Source organism: Mesitornis unicolor, unplaced genomic scaffold (assembly GCF_000695765.1).
Source record: "Mesitornis unicolor isolate BGI_N332 unplaced genomic scaffold, ASM69576v1 scaffold7218, whole genome shotgun sequence".
NCBI lineage: Eukaryota > Metazoa > Chordata > Aves > Mesitornithiformes > Mesitornithidae > Mesitornis > Mesitornis unicolor.
In genome coordinates, this window is record NW_010201084.1 from 19,064 (window position 1) to 37,902 (window position 18,839).

The 18,839-nt window shown below is 37.2% G+C and overlaps 1 protein-coding gene across 1 annotated transcript in view; it reads right to left on the minus strand.

Moving 5' to 3' along the window:
- KIAA0196 (KIAA0196 ortholog) overlaps positions 1-18,013 on the minus strand; it is a 26,978-nt gene extending 8,965 nt beyond the window's left edge. Inside the window, exons 1-15 of the mRNA XM_010189947.1 lie at positions 17,714-18,013; positions 15,441-15,586; positions 14,112-14,196; positions 13,739-13,839; positions 12,558-12,750; positions 10,486-10,638; positions 7,359-7,472; positions 6,166-6,337; positions 5,163-5,290; positions 4,193-4,322; positions 3,007-3,119; positions 2,313-2,479; positions 1,621-1,696; positions 808-918; positions 550-690 (exon numbers count right to left, since the gene is read on the minus strand). Coding sequence (XP_010188249.1) covers positions 550-690; positions 808-918; positions 1,621-1,696; positions 2,313-2,479; positions 3,007-3,119; positions 4,193-4,322; positions 5,163-5,290; positions 6,166-6,337; positions 7,359-7,472; positions 10,486-10,638; positions 12,558-12,750; positions 13,739-13,839; positions 14,112-14,196; positions 15,441-15,586; positions 17,714-17,899 — 2,016 coding nt within the window. The 5' untranslated portion in view covers positions 17,900-18,013. The remainder of the gene's footprint in view (positions 1-549; positions 691-807; positions 919-1,620; positions 1,697-2,312; positions 2,480-3,006; positions 3,120-4,192; positions 4,323-5,162; positions 5,291-6,165; positions 6,338-7,358; positions 7,473-10,485; positions 10,639-12,557; positions 12,751-13,738; positions 13,840-14,111; positions 14,197-15,440; positions 15,587-17,713) is intronic.
- Between the last annotated feature and the right edge of the window lie 826 nt (positions 18,014-18,839).

The following is an 18,839-nucleotide window of genomic DNA, read 5'->3' on the forward strand; positions in this document are numbered from 1 at the left end:
TTAGTCAGGCTTTTGCTCCTCATCTTCCTCTATTAAAAATAAAACCAAATAATTTTAATGTTTGCTCACTCTTCCAAGACAGTGTAGAAAAAAAACCTACAGACAAAAGCCAATGAGCAGCAGCAGCTTTATCTGATCAAATCAATGTGCCTCCATCCTGTCATCACATTTGAAGGCAGCAAAAAGCTCAACCCTGCTGGCTTATTCAGTCTTTGTCCTTCTTCTGGAACAACCATTCCAAATGTGGAGCTACCTAAATAAATCCAAAAGTCTTTACCCTCATTTAGAAATATATTTAGTTGTACTGCCCTTTCCTACAAAGTCAAAAGTTTAAACTTTTACAAATGGCAGAGCAACAGTTAGTCATCAATCCTCAGGAAACCTAAGGTATACTCATGACAACACCAATCAATTTTGATTCTTACTCAGTCAACAAGTCCAACTTCACTGTTAAAAATACAACCCTGTGGAGCTGTACCTATTTAAACTTAGGTTGAAGCTGGCCACCTATAAGATACGGTTTTTCAGAATTCCCTGTTTTAACTGCACCTCGTATCGTGGTCCAAGCTGAGCATAATCTCGTAGCTTGTCCTTATCAAGGCGAGTGGGCACTTCAATAATATCATGAGTCTGAAGCTTTATAATTTTGAGAAGAGACGTAAACATGCTTTCTGGAATTATCTGTAGAACCTTCGTAAATGAGAGAAGAAACACACACGGTCAGTATATTCTCATTAAAAATAATACATCTTCAATGAATGAAAAATAATTAGAGAACACGACAACTGTGTACCTTCAAAAGCCTACCTTTCTAACATAGGAAACCAATTCGCCAGAATAATACTGTGATACACTCAGAAGATCAGGACTATTTGCTTGATTGATGCGGAGAAGTGGCAAGTCAAGAGCAGAAGCAAGCTAGAAATTAAGATAATATTTTAATTTCACATGTCTGTTTTTCTAATACAAATTATATGCTTGAACTCTCTTGCTCAGGCTCTTAACCTACAACTCGAAGCACTATATTCTTGCTAAAGAGCAGTGCTACAACATCAGGTTTGCTAACAGAAAAAAACTGTTAATAGTCAAAAAAATTCCAGAGTTTGTATTGCTACATTCCCCTCATTAATTTTTTTAAATCTTACGAGTTGCGTGAGATATTTTTGTTGTAATTTTACGCTCAATCCCATGCTATTTCCCACTCTTATTTCTACAGAAAATATTTTCGTCAGATGCCAGATCTTCATAATGACAGACAAAGGCCATAGGCAACATAACTTTGTAATTTCTTAAGCCTCCTCTGATACACATACAGAGGATCAAATCTATGCACCAGTGTCTCAGTGAAAAACTGTCCTGAGTAGAGGCTGGATGAAGAGACTTATTTGCCTAACAGCAGCAATGTAACTAGTTGCGTAAAAAACTCCATGCATAACCTGGTTTTGTTTTCTTTGAAACTAACCTTGAGTTAATTTAGTACAGTCTAAAAAATCTGGACATAGAAAATGTTGCTAAAAGGAAGTTTTGACTCTTTTGTGACTTCACAGTCTTAAGGCCTGTTTAACAAATGCTTTGGTTGACCTGCAGTGTTCAAGTGCATTCACTGTTGTTCATACTTACCTTTAGGAAAGTGGCTCTGAGTTTAGTCACCATAGATGGACTGACTCTTATGCTTTCCTGCATGATAGATGTAAAGCTGGGGTAAGAAACAAAGAGACCAAATCAGCTACTTCCCCTGAAACTCTTATCTTCACCTCTTAAATCATATGTCACCAGTGCCAGTGCAATCTAGAAATGGCACAGGATATCACTAAAGAACTTCACTAAAGATGATTTTAGTCTGAAGAGATATGGGCTACAAAAAAACCTGTAAGATAAAGGGGTAGGTGTGGCAAAAGAATGAGCCTCAGGGAGCATTAACAGCCAAGGTAATGAAATAGCAGCTCAGCAAAATCACACCATGAAAAAGGAGTTCTCTAACATTTGTCTTTCCTTGTTCATTTTTGGTTGAAACAGAACTCCAGTATTTTGGAAAAGACTTAACTAGACTAAAGGCTAACAAAATAGTTATAGCTAGAACAAGAGAGACAGTAAAAGGTTACAGTATCACTTCACCTGCAGCTAACAGTGTGACAAGGATGACTGCTAATTCTTACTCAAGTTGATGAGAGTTAAACATACTCAACAACTCACACAAGACTTCAAGACTGTTTTTAAACTGGGAAGTTTATAGCATTGGTAATATGCATGTTATTCCCCACAAGTTTTGCAAATGATGACTGACTTAGAAGAAAAAGCTCCTGCTAAGGTACCTGTCAATTAATTGCCAAGCATAAGAAAGATCTCCAACTATCTGCATGGTGATCAAGACCTCTTCTTTAATGTTGATAGTTCGGATCATCTGATGGAGAAATTTGCGGGTGTCAGCCAGAAACTGGCAAACTTGCAGGTTAGTTTCCAGCTGGTGAAACTCTTGAACCTGTATTTTAAAACAAACAAACAAACCAACCAACCCTATAAATTGCCTTTTTTTTTCCCCTGTTCATCTTTAAGTATAGTGATACAAATAGAATCAGTAAACTGACACATTTCTTCGGGATGTTTTTACAGTAAGACACTTAACAAATCTTGGCCTACTTTAGAGTATGTTAAATAAATTTATTTTAAATACCCTTACTAGCTTTAAATGAATTTATTTTCAGAATTTCTAGTAAAATCAGTAATGTTGCCATGTTTAATACTGAATTAATGTCTTAAAAAAAACCCCTACTAATACTCAGCTGCAGGTGGCACGATTTTTCATGCTATATCCCTTATTTTACGATCACAAGGCCTATGAGCAAGTCCTGCTGACTGTATATATAGAACTGCAAAGATTTGCAGACTTAAACAATTGTTAAAATACAGATCTGTTTTGCAACTCATCTATCAGAAGTCAGTGCAGGTGCATCAAGTGCTATTTTTCAAAAAGATGAGGTAATCTATCTCACAATTTCTTTGCCATACCTCCTCCAGTGCCTGTATTAGCTGCACAGTTTTTCTGCCTGCTGCAGTGGAATCATCGTAGTTCAGAGACATTATTTGCTTGGAGATTTCTCTGAACCAAGCCTGAAGATTTTCTATGTAAGAACAAGAAAAATTTAATCAAATCTTTGCATGTATGATAAGCAACAGAGACACAGGCAACTTGCTAGATAAACAAAAGCTATACACGTAGGAAATTATTTTAGAAGTCTTCATCTTACCCTTACATTCCAATCTTTCAACATATAGACTTGTAAACAAGCAAAAGGTCAGGTAAGATTCACATACCAACAACCAAAAGCAACTACCAACCAATTTGTATTGGCATTATAAAATCTACACAAAGATGATAAATCCCTTTAAATTATAAAATTTTGGGGGTTTGTGCCATTTTACAATGTTAATTGCCTTGGCAGTAGCAATTTCTGTTTTAGCTATGAGTTTGCTGACATAAAAAAGGTAAAGGAAAGTATTTCAGTAAGGTAATTTTGCTTTTACGTGGAAGCAAGAGAGAAAAATGCCTGTATTCCAAGTTTTGTTGTTTTGGATTGATCACAAACACTGCCTTACATTGGCACTATAGGCAGTGTTCCTGATCAAATGAGAGAGTGATTTACAACTCTTATAAATACACTAGCTCAAGAAAAATGATGTTTCAAAAAACAGAACAAGAAATTTGGAAAGAAATACAGATTCAACGCTTTTAAGTCCTTGGAGAATACCACTCAGTGCAGATGAGAAGTACAAGGTCTGAAAAAATGCTGATACAACAGAAATTGAGGTTACAACTAGGGAAAGAATGAGAGGTTAAAACATTACGATATTTAATGGCCATGATCTTTGCACTCCCTTGTATGTAGAAGACAGTAACATGAACTCCACTAAACAGAGAAAAGTGAACTGCCACTTCATAGTCTCACCTGGCATATCTAAATAAAGCGATTAAAAAAAATTGCCATCTAAATATTAGGTACCTAAATATGGCTTACATATGGAATATATGCAGAAAACCTAAACAAGACAGCATGTTAAGAGACCTCTGTGGCAGCTGAGGGACATGAAAAATTTCTTATTAGCAGTATTAGCCTCATGTATTTTCTTTTGGTATCAGCTTAGAAACAAAAAACAAACCTACTTTTTTCCCCACCACTTAGTTTTTAGTAATTACCATTTTTCTCCACTCTGGTAAGAGGTTTAACTCCTGAGAAGACGTCAGCAAGCTCAGTCATCCTTTCAGATCCCTCTTTTTTATAGTTCTCCCATTTTCTTTGTTTTTCTGATAGCATCTGCTTGAACATCTATTGAAAAATGAAGCATTTGGTTTATAGAACTGGCAAGAAGGCGTACTAAGACAGATTAAATAAAATACTGAAAACAGATGGAACTGACTTACCGTGTTTACTACGTAACTTCAAGATCTTGCCATAATATTAAATACAATATTAAAAACACTGAGAAAAACAGCCAGTGTGATGGACATACAGTGATAGAAATTTTAAAAGACAGTATGATGCAGATATTTTTGATTTTTAGTCACTTATAAAAATATCCAGTACCTTTTTTATCTTAGAGATCCTAGAAGACTCTGCTCTAATGTGGACTTACACTTCACTTACTCATCTCAGCCTATGCGTCGAGACCCAATTCAAAAAAGCATGTACTTGAAGTTAAGCATGCTCTTATATGTTCTACCAGGTTAATACCAGTGCATCAATGGGGCAACTTTTAGAAATAGCAGAACTTCTTACATAGGTGTAAGAGTTTTATTAGCAGCTTATCCTCAACATACATAAGCTTTTATCTCTCTTTAAAAGAAGCCTGAAAAAGAGATGTATGGCAGGACAAAAATTTACGCAGCTTCCTCAACAGATTTTTATTATGGTTGTATAAAGATGTTCATGCAAAATTCTGAGTAAATATGAACACGTTGGGTAAGAATGAAAACTGCCAATTACTGAGAAGACTGCAGAAGTCCCTGCCAAGCAACAGTAGTTTGTAATCTACAGAAAACTCTAACAAATCAAAATTATTGTTCTTTATGTAAGTGGACTGTGCAGTAAAGGTAGCACTACTAGTCAAGCTTTCAGCTCTGTTCTGCCATTCAGGGGGAAACACTGAAGAAGGCAGCAGCAAATTACCTCTTTCAAAATGAATTCAAACTGAGCTGTATCCAGAAGAAGCTGGAAAAGGATCCTGGGATTGTACCTTGAGTCTGTCAGAATTTGATCCTTCATCTGGCGGAGACGTTTGTTATTTGGATCACAAGCTGAAAATGGAAAGACAACATTTCTCTACTTTTACAGAATCTGGCCAAGCTTTTTGATCTTTGTAAATAAAATCTTTCTTTAATAGCTTGACAGCAAAACCATTTTGCTCTAATATGCAAGTCCTCACCTGTTCTCCATTTACACAGGTCTTACCACCCTTGTACTACCTTTCCTTAGAACAGAAAATAATTAAGGTTTCTGTGGTGCTTCAGCATTCTTAAATCTCTTCAACTGGCTTCTGCAAACTAAATGTGGTTTTAGTACACCTGACTGAGAAGTCCAGAGATCAACATTTCTGAAAACGTCACAGAAAGCACATGGAGGTGTAACAGAAGTCCTCTCACAAACAAAGAAGCCCCAAAAAGAGCACAAACATTCAATCAAGAAAATGTCTAAATAGGTAAGTTGGCAGATCCAAACTCATGTCAGAGACATTATTCAACAGTTTCAGTCGAATTTCAGTTCAACAGAATAAAAAGTTTTGGTTTAAACTATTAATTACTAAAATATTAAGAAGTTGGCTACTGCATTCTTTTTCATGCTAGGTAAAACTCTCAGAATGATGCTTTAAGTGATAAGACAGAAAAAGATAAAGTTCCCAGAGTTTTTCTGATCAACAGGATCATAACTTCTCACACTACTTTTTATATTTGTGTCTAGCTTGCAAGAAATAAGGAAATGCATGTGTGCTGTTTCAGCCAAAGGCTTTAGGAGACTAAGTAAAAGAACAGCTCAACAAGCTACTGAAAACTGTAGGTGAACCTGATGCTGACTTCAACAGCAGCACACACTGAGCTTTCCTCAGGACCTAACATGAAGCACAGGCACAGCAGGATTGAGAGCTCTGCAATAAAAGTTTAGCACGAAGCCTTACCCGTGTCTGCAGTGTGAAGCATCAGCCAGCGGATTGCCACATTGCAGTCTCGCAGGCAATTGAGCAGCTTGGGAATATTGTCCAGCACCAGCTCTTCCCTCAGGCAGCCCTCTTTGAGAAACTGCTGCACCTGAGAGTGCACGCGTTCAGTGACGGCAGCGTATCTGCTTGCCTGTGGAATATACAAAGTTTGCATCAATATAACCCTTGCCTCACATGGAACACATCACGTGCAATGTGACTGTGGCTTCCTGAGAACTGAAAGGGCACACAGATCAAAAAAGTGCTGTAAAAATTACTGTCCTCAGTAGTAGGCAATATCACACACTGCAACTGCATGACAAAGTATGCAAGCTAAATTTTAAAGCAAAAAGCCTACACAGGAAGCATAATGCTTCAAAAATGCAGACTTGTAAACTTCCTATATTAAGTTATGTTCTCTCTAGAAATTACTCCTAAAAAAGGGTACTAATACTTTATTGCCTAATGAGAAATAACAACAACAACAAAAAATCTATTCCAGAATGGAAACACTTGTTTTGAATTAAATATCAGTTCTACTTAGCGAACTTCTTCCCTAGGGACTAAGGAAAAATGTCTGCTCATATTCCCAAAGTTCACTAGACAATATATAGTACGGTTCTCCCAATTAGACACTTCTGTGTGTCCTTCCCTGAGCACTGGGGTCTGACTGTAAGGAGGCATTTAGTTATCACCAGTCAACTGATTGGGTAAAAAAATCAACCAAGCAAACTGTTTAGACACGGAAAAAAAATATTTCACATAAAAAGAATCAACTGCATTGCATCATACAACATTCTGGAATCATTCTTTTAAATCAGGTAACTTCTAAAACTGTTACCTATGAAAGACCAATCACTACAGTGAGCTTAAAACATCTCAGTACTGAACAACACAGCAATGAGTGCCATAAATCCATCTCTTCAGTCAAGCCACAATCAGGCCAGGAAGTGAAACAAGCAGTGCTGTGAAGGCCAGAATTTCAAACGTTGAAGTATCTTTAACTCAAAGTTATGTACAAAATTATGTACTCGAAACAAGTATTTATACAAATTTATACAAATTATGTACTGTAAACAAGAAAAAAAGACCCACAAACCACTGATGTCACATAATATACCCGAGATGCCCACACAGCTTGAATCTTGCTAAAAATGCTTTGGCTTATGTACCTGCTCTTTGACATTTGAAAGATCCAGCGTGTAGTTGAGGGCAGTTTTGGCAGCTTTGTAGGGTTCCCACGCCTCTGCCAGATTGACAGTGATTCCCATGTAAATGCTAATAACCTAAGATCGGAAGCAGAAAACAAGAAGTCACATTCATATTTTTATTAAGAAAAAAGACATACTTTTCATTTAGCAATATGAGCAGAAAGTGATACGCTGTGGTATAAATATGAGATGACCAACCTGTTTTGGTAGCTGTGCTTTTTGTATCACAACCTTTAGAAATCAAGGAGTTGGAAGACTTCGAAATAAAAGGCACACAGTTCATTAGATGCTTAGTTCTGAAAACAAGCTGACACTTCCTTCAGTCACTAGGTACGAGCCCTGGCCTCTATATTTATATTCTCATGAACCTACGACTTCTTTTTTATTTTCCGTGAAGCTATGCAGAAGATTGATGAAAGCAACTGGGGAAGTTACTATGATGGGGTGGCCGGGAGAAAAATCTGAATGAATCCTACTCTGAGAATGCCCAAAGGACCAAATTGAAATGCAATGTATCTTCTCAGTTCAAGAAGGACAGGGAATTGCTTGATAGAGTCCAGCGCAGAGCCACAAAGATGATGGAGGGAGTGCAGCATCTCCCTTATGAGGAGCGGCTGAGGGAGCTGGGTCTCTTTAGCTTGGAGAAGAGGAGCTGAGGGGTGACCTCATTCATGTTTATAAATTTGTAAAGGGCGAGTGTCAGGAGGAAGGAGCCAGGCTCTTCTCAGTGATAGCCAATGACAGGACAAGGAGCAAGCTGGAGCATAGGAGGTTCAATCTGAACACGAGGAAAATCTTTTTCACTGTGAGGGTGACAGAGCACTGGACCAGGCTGCCCAGAGAGGTTGTGGAGTCTCCTTCTCTGGAGACATTCAAAATCTGCCTGGACGCCTTCCTGTGTGACCTGGTCTAGGTGATCCTGCTCTGGCGGGGGGGGGGTTGGACTGGATGATCTTTCGAGGTCCCTTCCAACTCCTAATATTCTGTGATTCTGTGGTGACCACAAACAGAAGGAAATTATGAGTCCACACTGATTTTTAAGGAACAAAGAGCAGTAGCAAATTTCAGACCCCTAGCTCAAGTTTGAGTGTAATTAAAAATACAGAATTGTGGTTGACTTACAAGGGTTTGTAAGATACTTGATCAATAATGAAAGCCTTGGGTTACTGACAGATGAAGGACATATGAGTGACATTATGAGTTCTGTCACACTATTGCTCCAATATTTCTTCACCTTGGAGTGATCACAACTAGGAGGGCACTGTCAGCCTTTGAACTCTTCTGTCAGTGTCAAAAAGGAAGCCACTAAAGGCAAATGGGACACTGGTCTGCTGATACGAGGATCCCTCTCATATTGCTGAGGCGAAGCTCATTATTTCCTGCAGAATGACAGTTCCTCAAAAGGCGACACTTCAACTGCTAAGAATCATCTGAAACCAGCCTAAGAGTCAAGTATTCTGTACGATGCAGCTAACTCATCCATACCTGATCACGAGAAGGTATGTGTTGTCTTAAAATAAGTTTGCACTTTTATTCCACGTGAATAAAAATGCTAACATGATCAAAAATCCACAGTGTCAAGTTCTCATTTCTAAAATAAGCTTCCAGTTTTTCAGAAACTGGTTGGTTCCAACTTCTATTAAAACTCAGCTATTACAGTTTCCCCCCTCTTTTCTTCACTGTTCCACTTATGCTACAGAAGAATACTATTTGAAACCAATAGAGATACACAAATTAATTTATAGTTTCTTTCTTAAGATTTCCTTTGATAGAGACTACCTGGGGACCCTACTGTTACATGCCAGCCTAATTCAGTAGCATTTTTTGCAGACTAGGGCTTCTGGATGGAAATCCTAAATCTCCATACTGAGATACGTAGTAATTCCATTTTGACCGCTGCATCTGAAAAGGTCTACAGAATTGCACAGTGACAGGTTTTGCTTCCAAGTTATTTGGACAACAGCACAGAATGAATCCTTAAACAGGTTTTCAAGTAACATCAGCGTGGGGGAAATTGCTGGAGAGCAAGGCTGTCTTCCACAGCATCCTTGACAAGCTGGTAGAATTCACTGGCAGAAATCACATGAAGTTCAATAATGATAAATACGAAGTCTGGTACTTGGGACAAAACCAAACCCTACAACAGCAACGTGGGAACTGACCGCCTGTGTAACAATTCTGCAGAAACGGACCTAAGCATCCTGGTAGACAAACTGAACATGAATCAGCCTTGCAGCCTTATGACAACAAAGAGTAGCCATACACTAGGCTCTGTCAGACACACTGTAGCCAGCAGATTAAGGGAAGTGATTATTTCCATCTAGTCAGCCTTTGTGAGGTCCCATTTAGAGTGATATGTCCAGATTTGGGCTCCTCAGTATGAGACAGACTGGGAAAAACTGGAATGAATCAAATAGAAGGCCACTAACACACTTATGGGGACCCAGTATGTAAGCAGAGAGGCTATGGGAGCTGGGTTTGCTTAAGCTGGGAGAAAGAAGATGAAGGGATCTGACTGTGGTCTTCCACTACCTAAAGGGAAGTTATGAATAAGACAGAGCCAGACCCATCTCAGAGGTGCACAGTGAAAAGAGAAGAGGCGACGGTCACAAGTTGCAACAAGGGAAATTCCAGTTGTACAGAAGGAAACAATTCTTCACCATAAGCAAGATTAAGCCCAGCCACACACACTCACAGAGGCTGCAGATTCTTCATTTTGGAGATTTTCAAAAGTACCTGGACAAGGCCTAAGCAGCCTGATTTAACTTTGAAGTTAGGCTAAACTAGAAGATGCCTATAGTACCTTCCAGCCTACATTTTTCTATCATTCACTTTATCATGATGGTATAGGACTGTAGTTGAATTAAGCATTTAAGACAATAATCAATACCTTTGAAGGACAGCCTTCCATGCTTATCCAGGAGGATTGACTCAGACTGTTTCACTCTGAACAAAGTAAAATTTCCACAGAGAAGAATCTATTCTAGTTTGAGGACATTATTATTTTCTATAATGCATACTGTAAAAGCTAAGTTGTTCCTATAACATTAAATCCAGGGAACAGTTTTAACAGAGAATTAATTTTTACCCAATTATCTGGGAAGTATTTATCCACTATCTCTCTCATTTTCGCTTGTTGAGTGTGAAGAATAGAAGGGTCAAAATACAGTATCACATAGAGCATGGCAGCCTGAGTAGCCAGGGCAGTGCTGCGGTGTTCTGGTAATGGATACGCAGAAACCTAGAAAAAGGGAACAAAATAATGCAATATAAACCACTTTATAATGGGGCATATAATAAATATTACAGGGCACATTGAAGAGTACAGTGTATAGATACAAGGAGGTAAGGAGGATATTTAGGTAAGCTGGACATGTTTTCACATGCAGTATATTTAACAGATATATTTTCTGGAATATAAAAATTGACAGTGTAGACAACTGCTAACTTTAACAGACTATAGCAACATTTTCTATGCTGTAAATGAGTTGAAAAAGGGATGAACTGAAGAGGTTAAGATAAGTTGAAAGGAGAAGAGCTAGAAGTAAGAATTTTATAAGGACTAGGTATGTTTAGTTAATCTCAGATAGACAGAAAGGATTAATTTAATCAAAGTAAGAAGCAATTAGGATGCAGTAATTTAAGTATTCACGAATTCCATGTACCAGAAAGATAAAAAAGGATCAAATTATCAACTCAATTTTCATTTTAAAAATACATAGGATAATATATTAAAAGACTTCCATACTAACAAAAAAGTTGGCATCAAAATAATATTCAACATTTTCACAGAAAAACAGTTCTCTGCTTTTATTTAGTAACATTCTATTTTTTCTTTGAATTTTCTTTTTTTATTTGACTAGGTTAAATGTTCATACTAGCATGGTTCATACTGCCCACTGCCACCAAGAATAAGCTGCAAGTGTCAAAGGAGGTAACACCTCAGACATAAAAGAATTAAGTAAAACAAGCTGTGTTTGGGTTGAGCTGAAGATTTCTACCCTACTTTCTGTACTACATTTGGGAAAAGTACATTAGTTATAGTCATGCTTTCTATAGAAACATTAATGTTATTAATTAATTTTCATTATCAACTATAAGCACTACAAAACAGAAATAAAAATGCAGTATTATTTTAATGCAAAGACAATAAACCAACATTAAATAAAGAGACAAGTAATCTTGATACAAAGTATCCACTGATTTAAGATTTCTAGATTAAGTACTTTACAAGAGCACAGTCTCACAAGCACTTCACTTTCCTTTCAGAGACATAAGTTATGCCATAAAATGGGCTTTCGTCACAACTTTGTAAGTTATCTTTTGTCTGTTTCTATAACTCTCCACAGCTCAAAATATTCTTTCAGTAAAGTACCTAAAAAGGCATCTTTTCCCCTTTGAAGGTTATTATGTCTGTCCATAATACGAAAGTGTTTTCAATAATGTCCCTACTTTTAAAGTATTATTCCTGCCTAAAGATTTAAGCCTTTGTTTCTTACAGTAATTCATTAATCTTCAAATTCTGGTTTTCTTGCACTGTTAAACTGTTAAACATAAACTGTTTCAGTCATCCAGGACTCACTAGAAGTGTACAAATAATTACAGAAATAAGATTGTTTGTCCATGCTAGACGAAAGTCTGCACAATAGCAAATGCTTTGTTAAAGATCTCTCAAAGGAGCAATATTAGAACAGACTGTAAATATAGTAACCAATACTCATACTTTGCTTTGATTCTTGTTTTCTTTTAATGATACAACTGTCATAGTTAAGAACTGCTATGTTAGTGTTCCTTTTTAAACACACTGTTTACTAAGGGATGATGAATGTCTTTGAAGTAACTAAAAGAATGGGAATCTCTGAAGGAATTAGATATTAAGAGTGGCAAATAATTTATGATTTAAAGACATTAAGCAAAAAAGGTGTTTTACAGTGAGGTTGGCTGAAGACTGGAGCAGGCTGACCAGAGAGGTTCTGCACTGGACACAGTCCTGGGCAATCAGCTTGAGCCAGGGGACTGAGCTAAGTAATTTCAAGAGGTCTCTTCCAACCTATGTGATTCTGTGATTTATTTTTTTATTGGCTTCACGGTTGAGTAACTAACCTGAGAAACCATTTTATATTCAGTTTTAGATCCCTCTTTTATCTCACAGTAACTTACCTGGTTATAAATGTCATCTGAGCGTAAGCGGCCAATAACCATGCTAATGAATGTTTCACTTATGGGAACCCTGCTGAAGTAACTCTCAGGGTAGTTTGGAGGTCTTTTAGCTCCAGGTTGGCTCGAGTATCCAGTGCTTCGAAGCAATTTACAGATATCATCTAAATTGGAATCAGCAGAGGACCGTGCTGCACTGTTTCACAAAAGAAAGGAACAAAAATTGAGCTGTAGAACCTAAGCACTTCCTCCTCTCCCTCTCCGTGTAACCACAACTTTTCTCCAAGAAAACGATCAAATACTAAGATCTGGGACATATTTGGTTGTTTACTCCATGAATACAACATTCACCATATTACAGAAGGACACTGGTAAATCTCCATACTCATATCCCAGATAAGCACACAAAGCACAAATGGAAAAATGAACTTTACTCAGGAGCAGAAACAAGCAGCCTCATATCCAGAGGTGGAGTTTTGTTCTGCGTATTTTTGGTTGTTGTTTTTGTTTATGTTTTGTTTTGTTTCTGTTTTCTTAATTTTTCCTTCCCACTTCTGAATTCCTCTTGTTGATCTACTTCTGCATTCCAGTTAAGGAATCCTCTCTCATTATATCCTGAGATGCATAAACATAGTCAAAGAAGCATAGGAACATGATATTCCCTTTTTTATATGTGTGAAAGGATTTGTACTGATACCCTTTGAGATCCTAACTGTCATATAATGATGCTGACAACCTACCCTGGAAAACTCATTATTGATCTGACTCATCAAGCACTGTAAATACAAGAAGTCTGACTTGCAATACTTTTGTCATCTAGATACTCAGTACTTTTCACCAGGACTTGTACACACATTTGGAAACCTATGATACTTTCACAGCTGACAACTGCAATGTTAAAAGCTTTAGCTGAAAGTTAATTTATCAGTGGACTTCAAATTTCTATTGTGACAGCATGAAAATCTGTTGCTCCAGTTTCACAGCTAGACCTGCAAACCCAGCAGCTAAAGCAAGGAGTTCTACCAATATTCAGAGCTCTGCTGAATGACCAGTCTATCTGTAAATAGCTGTTCAAAAAGGTGCCGATATTTCCATTTGTCTTAATTCAATAATCTAGTTAACTGAATATACTGCATGCTACATCCCTTCAGCCCCGAGTGCTTCTGCATACCAATATACATTACCTGTATCTGTAGTAGGAAACCAACATTCTTTCTCTGACTTCTCCTTCAATCTTCTGGTCAATGACCAGCAGCATGACTCCATATAAATAGAGAGCTTCACACTGGTTGGAAGAAGAATGAACGACGGAAAGAAATCACATAAGTACAATTTTGTAATAGCATTTAAAGACAAACGTGTATTGGCAAACTAAGCCAATGTCAACTATGTAGTTGATACAACGTGAAAAATGGCAGGCTGTAGATTTTTTTGTCTTTGTCCTCCTTAAAGTGAGTCACAGCACTTCCACGCATTTGGTAAATTTAAATCTTTGTCTACTTTGGCAATAAACTAATTGGTTCATTTTCTACTGCTACAAAACTGTTCAATACTTACTAGAAGCTGTTTTCCATCTTCATTAAGGAGGACTGTTTCTAATGTTTGCTGAATGTAAATTCCTTCATTGAGGTCATCTAAATATCTAGAAATCATAACAAAGAGTTGGTCATTGACTATTGTGCTTTCAAATCATACGTCCTCAGAACTCAATTGGCCAATTTTCTCTGAAAGTCAACAGACACCTCTGAACATTTCCCAAGTTCAAGTAGGATGGAGCTTTTCAGACAAAGAAGAGATGCTCTACTGTGAAATGAGATGTTGGAATACCTAGCTAGAGCCAACTACCTGGCAAAGCCTCCTTCCATATCCTGACAAGTATAAAAATAAATGAAAGACACTGGAGAATACCCTAACTTACAGCTAACATAATTTCAATCTTCCTATGGATGAGTAAGATCCTTCAAACAGAGTACAGAGAAGGAAAAGCTCCTATTCCACTTCAAAATTTAGTAAAACTGTCATGTTTTTAAGTTATCTCACAAATATCTCCTGGAAATTTATCTCAATTGCAATGTGGAAGGTAGAGCCAGAAATGGAGTATGTTTATCTTGACTAAAATTTTTCTTTTTCCTCTCTACTTCTGAATTCCTCTTGTTGATCCACTTCTGCATTCCAGAGCTAAGGAATCCTCTCTCATTATATACTGAAGTGCATAAACATAGTAAAAATGTCTTCCTATTAAAGAATTTTCCAGTAACACAACTTATTAATAAAAGTCATGTTAAAATTTTATCTTTTATTTAATCTTTTTATATAACATCAATAACAAAAACTAATTCTAATGCTTAAGATTCTCTGAAACTTTTTCTTAACATTACTTAATGAACCTTTCACATTGTTTTTCACAGATTAGCAAACTTGAGAATATGGCAACTCCAGTGAAAAAATAAGTTCAGGAAAATAATGCCAATGAAAGTTAAAGAAAAAAAAACCTCAACTATCTGATAGTCTGTTTTGCAAGACCACAAAGACTTAGTTTATTAAATTAATATTACCCATTTTATTAAAAAAATCTTGAAGACAACCTCCAGGATAAAGAAGGAAAACTAGCTCTACCTTACAATTGAGGAAATGAGCTTGAGAGGTTAAATGTTTTCAAGTCATATATTAAGCTGATAAGCAACCGTAGGAGTAAATGTTAGTGTTCACTCCAGCAATCCAGGTTTCCACTTGCACATGAATACGCTTCAACAGTGAGCGCATCAGTTTTCTAAGGAAAAAGCTTCTCATTATTAAGACTAAAAAGTAATCTTTAAGAACTAAACAGTACATTAGTAGTCTTTAAAAAGTCTTTAAGAAAATCCACGTGTATTAAAGATACCATACCTGTTTAAATCCACAATGTATTTATGTACACTCTGAAAAGCTAGATAAAATCTTGTCAAAATTTCAATGTTGTTTTCACGAAATTCTTCATCTAAATCCAGTAACTCAGGTTTGGCTTCCAGTTTTCCTTCACATGTCTCGGGCCCCTACGAAAAGAAATTAATCTTTAGAGACTTTGGAAGTATTTGACTTTGTCTTCTCTTCAGCAAAAAAAGAGCATGTATAAGCACCACTGTGTGCACAACACCAGAATTAACATTTCTTACTAAAACAAGGATCTGTCATTTTCCAAGCTACTTTATGATTGAAGATTGATTCCATAAAAATGAGTTTTACATTTAGGATAAATTATATTTAAAACCATTGCAGATTGTAACTATGTAATGAATGGAAGAGAATAGTTAACGCTTTGGGTAAAGCCCCAGTGCATCTGAAGCCACTTTGTGCTTTTTGCAGTGGTAACTACCTCCCTGCTGGAATTTTTTCCTTTATACATTTGATCTGATTGATTTCTCAGCTAGAAATCACAGCATTGAAGCCTTACAAACAGTTCTGAGCTAAGTACCTTCCCATATATTTAAACTGCTTGAGAGTAATAGACCTATGTGAGAAATTTTTTTTTACAGACTCTGGATCTAGCTCATCACTAGTCCCTCAAATTAAAGCAGAAACAAATTAATGTCATTAACAACCTTGGGGGAAAAAGGGTTGGGATTAAAAGCCTGACTTCCTTAAAGCAATGGTATAAACTTTTAAAGTAATTCAACATTTCTTTTAACTATCATTTGGTCTTACCATCATCAACTAAACGAAAATATCGTTAGTTTAACTGAAAATATTATTAACACTTAATTGACAATATGTCATTCCACAGACCACTTCCACAGCATGAATTCATTGCTTGTAAGGATTTAGTCAACACAAACTCCATAAAATATAACTTAAAATAAAGTTAAAATGGAATATCAAGCTTAATATCTAGGTGACAATTTCTGTGTGGTTTAAAAAATGCTCTTCTGTTTCACTTTTTTGTGCAAGAAACCAAAAGGATAAAAGCAGGCTCCAAACTACCTATGATATTCAAGTACAGGAAGTAAATGGCTTGAGTTTTCAAAATCTCAAAACTCTCTCATTAGGTAATTCTAAGAATCATGAATGTAGGAATGGTGCATTCGCAGTGAAGAATATCTGTAAATTCACTAATCTCGGCTTTATGTCTTTTATGGATTTTAGTGCTCTGAAAAGCAGCAGCACTGCTGTGCTTCCATAACATTCAAAAATCTGATAATTTAGAGGATAATTGTACTTCTCACCAATTACACTTATCTCCTTTTAATTTTTCAAGTAATTTGTATAACAAAAAGAAAAAGAAAAAGACAGTCTTGTAACAAACCCTTAGGTCTAAAGGTATCTCTGAAATTATTTGTGCTCAGGGTTTTCAGTGTCCAAGGCACACACGTAGTGCTTGAAATTTACAACTCTTAAAATAAAACAAACAAAAAAACCCCCAAAAAACAAACTGCCTTGCTTCACTATTAACACTTCCTGAATTGTACAATCCAGATAAAGTCAAATTAGACGGTCTCTGTAGTTCCTCCTTTATCATGCTGGAAAATGCTAGAAGGAAATGGGTACTGCAAGAAGCTTGATTTTTGTAAGGGAAACAAGGACTTTTCATGGACACTACTCTGCTTTATTTGTTTATTTAGCTCATGTGACAAGTCCAGTAAATAAACAATGACAGTACTGTCAGACAGGAAAGCAGAAAGCAGTTTTCATGGCTGCAAAGAATAAGCTACAGATAACCAGAGGAAGATGGGCATACTGCCCACAGTACTGCTCCAAAGAAAAACAACCAACTGCACAGGCTCAGAGCCTGCTGGTGAAAGCATAATTTAATGCTCTTTCAGGAAATAATAGTAACAATAATACTAACAACCCCAGAATCCACTGAAGTTTTACAGGGGTATAAGCACAGAACCTTCCCTAGACAGTTTCCGCTCACTGAAACAAGTAAGATGAGGCTGAGTATGATCAGAAGTATACAAAATACAAGACAACCCAGAAGCACAATATTAGCAAGCAAGCACGTCCCAATTGCTTTCTCAGTTTAGTGAATTTTTGGTAAAAACTAAACAAGTAAGAAGTCACAACAGTCAATTCTGAAGAATGCTGGTAATAAACACAATAGTCAGGAGCGGCTATTTCATAACCTGAACCACTCTCATGCAAGACAGCAATACTTTAAGAAGTTTAACAACAAAAGGATTTACCTTAAAATAACTGAAATCAAATATGATATCGCCATACTTCTGTTGATCAGCCTTGTCCTTCAGCCTGAAAACACCAGGAATAAACTCGGAAAGTCTCAGAAGTTCTGCAATGATGGCATTTCCACAGGAAACAATCCGAAGAATTGCCTGACCACAGAGATTGTTTTCAGCCAGAAAATCAACCATTGTGGGGCTGGACGTGACAGAACAGCAGAAGTCCGACAACTGGATTCTGATTGTTGGTCTTCAGGTTATTTGAAGAAGAAAATCTGATGGGAAAACCAGCTGTGCCATTAATAACCTGTAAAAACAAAACCACAAACATTCAGAGTGGCTCGTATTCGTATTTTTGATAGTTTAATCTATATGGATTTTTAAGCGCTCAAATATTTCAATTTATGAAATTAAAATATCTAGAGTTTTGTAAAATGAGAAAAATGCACTGAACTCATCTTCAGTACATACACAGTGTTTGTGACCAGGCAAGGAAAGCACGAACTTTTGTACCAGAAAAGTTTAAGAAAAATGAAACGATCACAAATACTGAAGCAATTAAGATCACACAAGGCAAGGAAAGCAAAACCACATTACAAGATGCGTTTAAAAGAGCCACTTTAAAAATACAACCAAAGTGATTGTAATAGGCTTTAGCAACTGGGAAACTTTCATAGCAAGTGGAAGCAATACAGCTCCGTTCCTTTATTTAATGCTGAAGCTTCTGTGCTGTGGCTGCATTACCTGGTCGCATTTTTATTTATTGACGTGCTTCCTGCAAGATATAGAGTGCAGAACTGCTAAAAATAAGTTTTTATGTTCATTTATAAGAAACTATAAGCTGACTGGACCTCACCCATAACCTTTCAAACCACTGAGATAAATTCAAGATGACAGTGCCTCTTCTGCCCCAAAAATGAGAACCGGGAGTGCGGTCCCCCTCCTCGGACGAGGCGCAGGGCACTGTCACCACCGCGGGGTCCGGGGCCCGGGCCCCGGCCCATTTGAGCCCCTCCTAGGGCATCCACCCCCTGCTCGGTCCCACCGCCCGCCGGATCGCCTGCGACGGGAGAAGCGGCCGCCTTCTCCCCAGCAGCCTCTCCGGCCTTGCCTTTCTCCCTTTCCCCAGCGG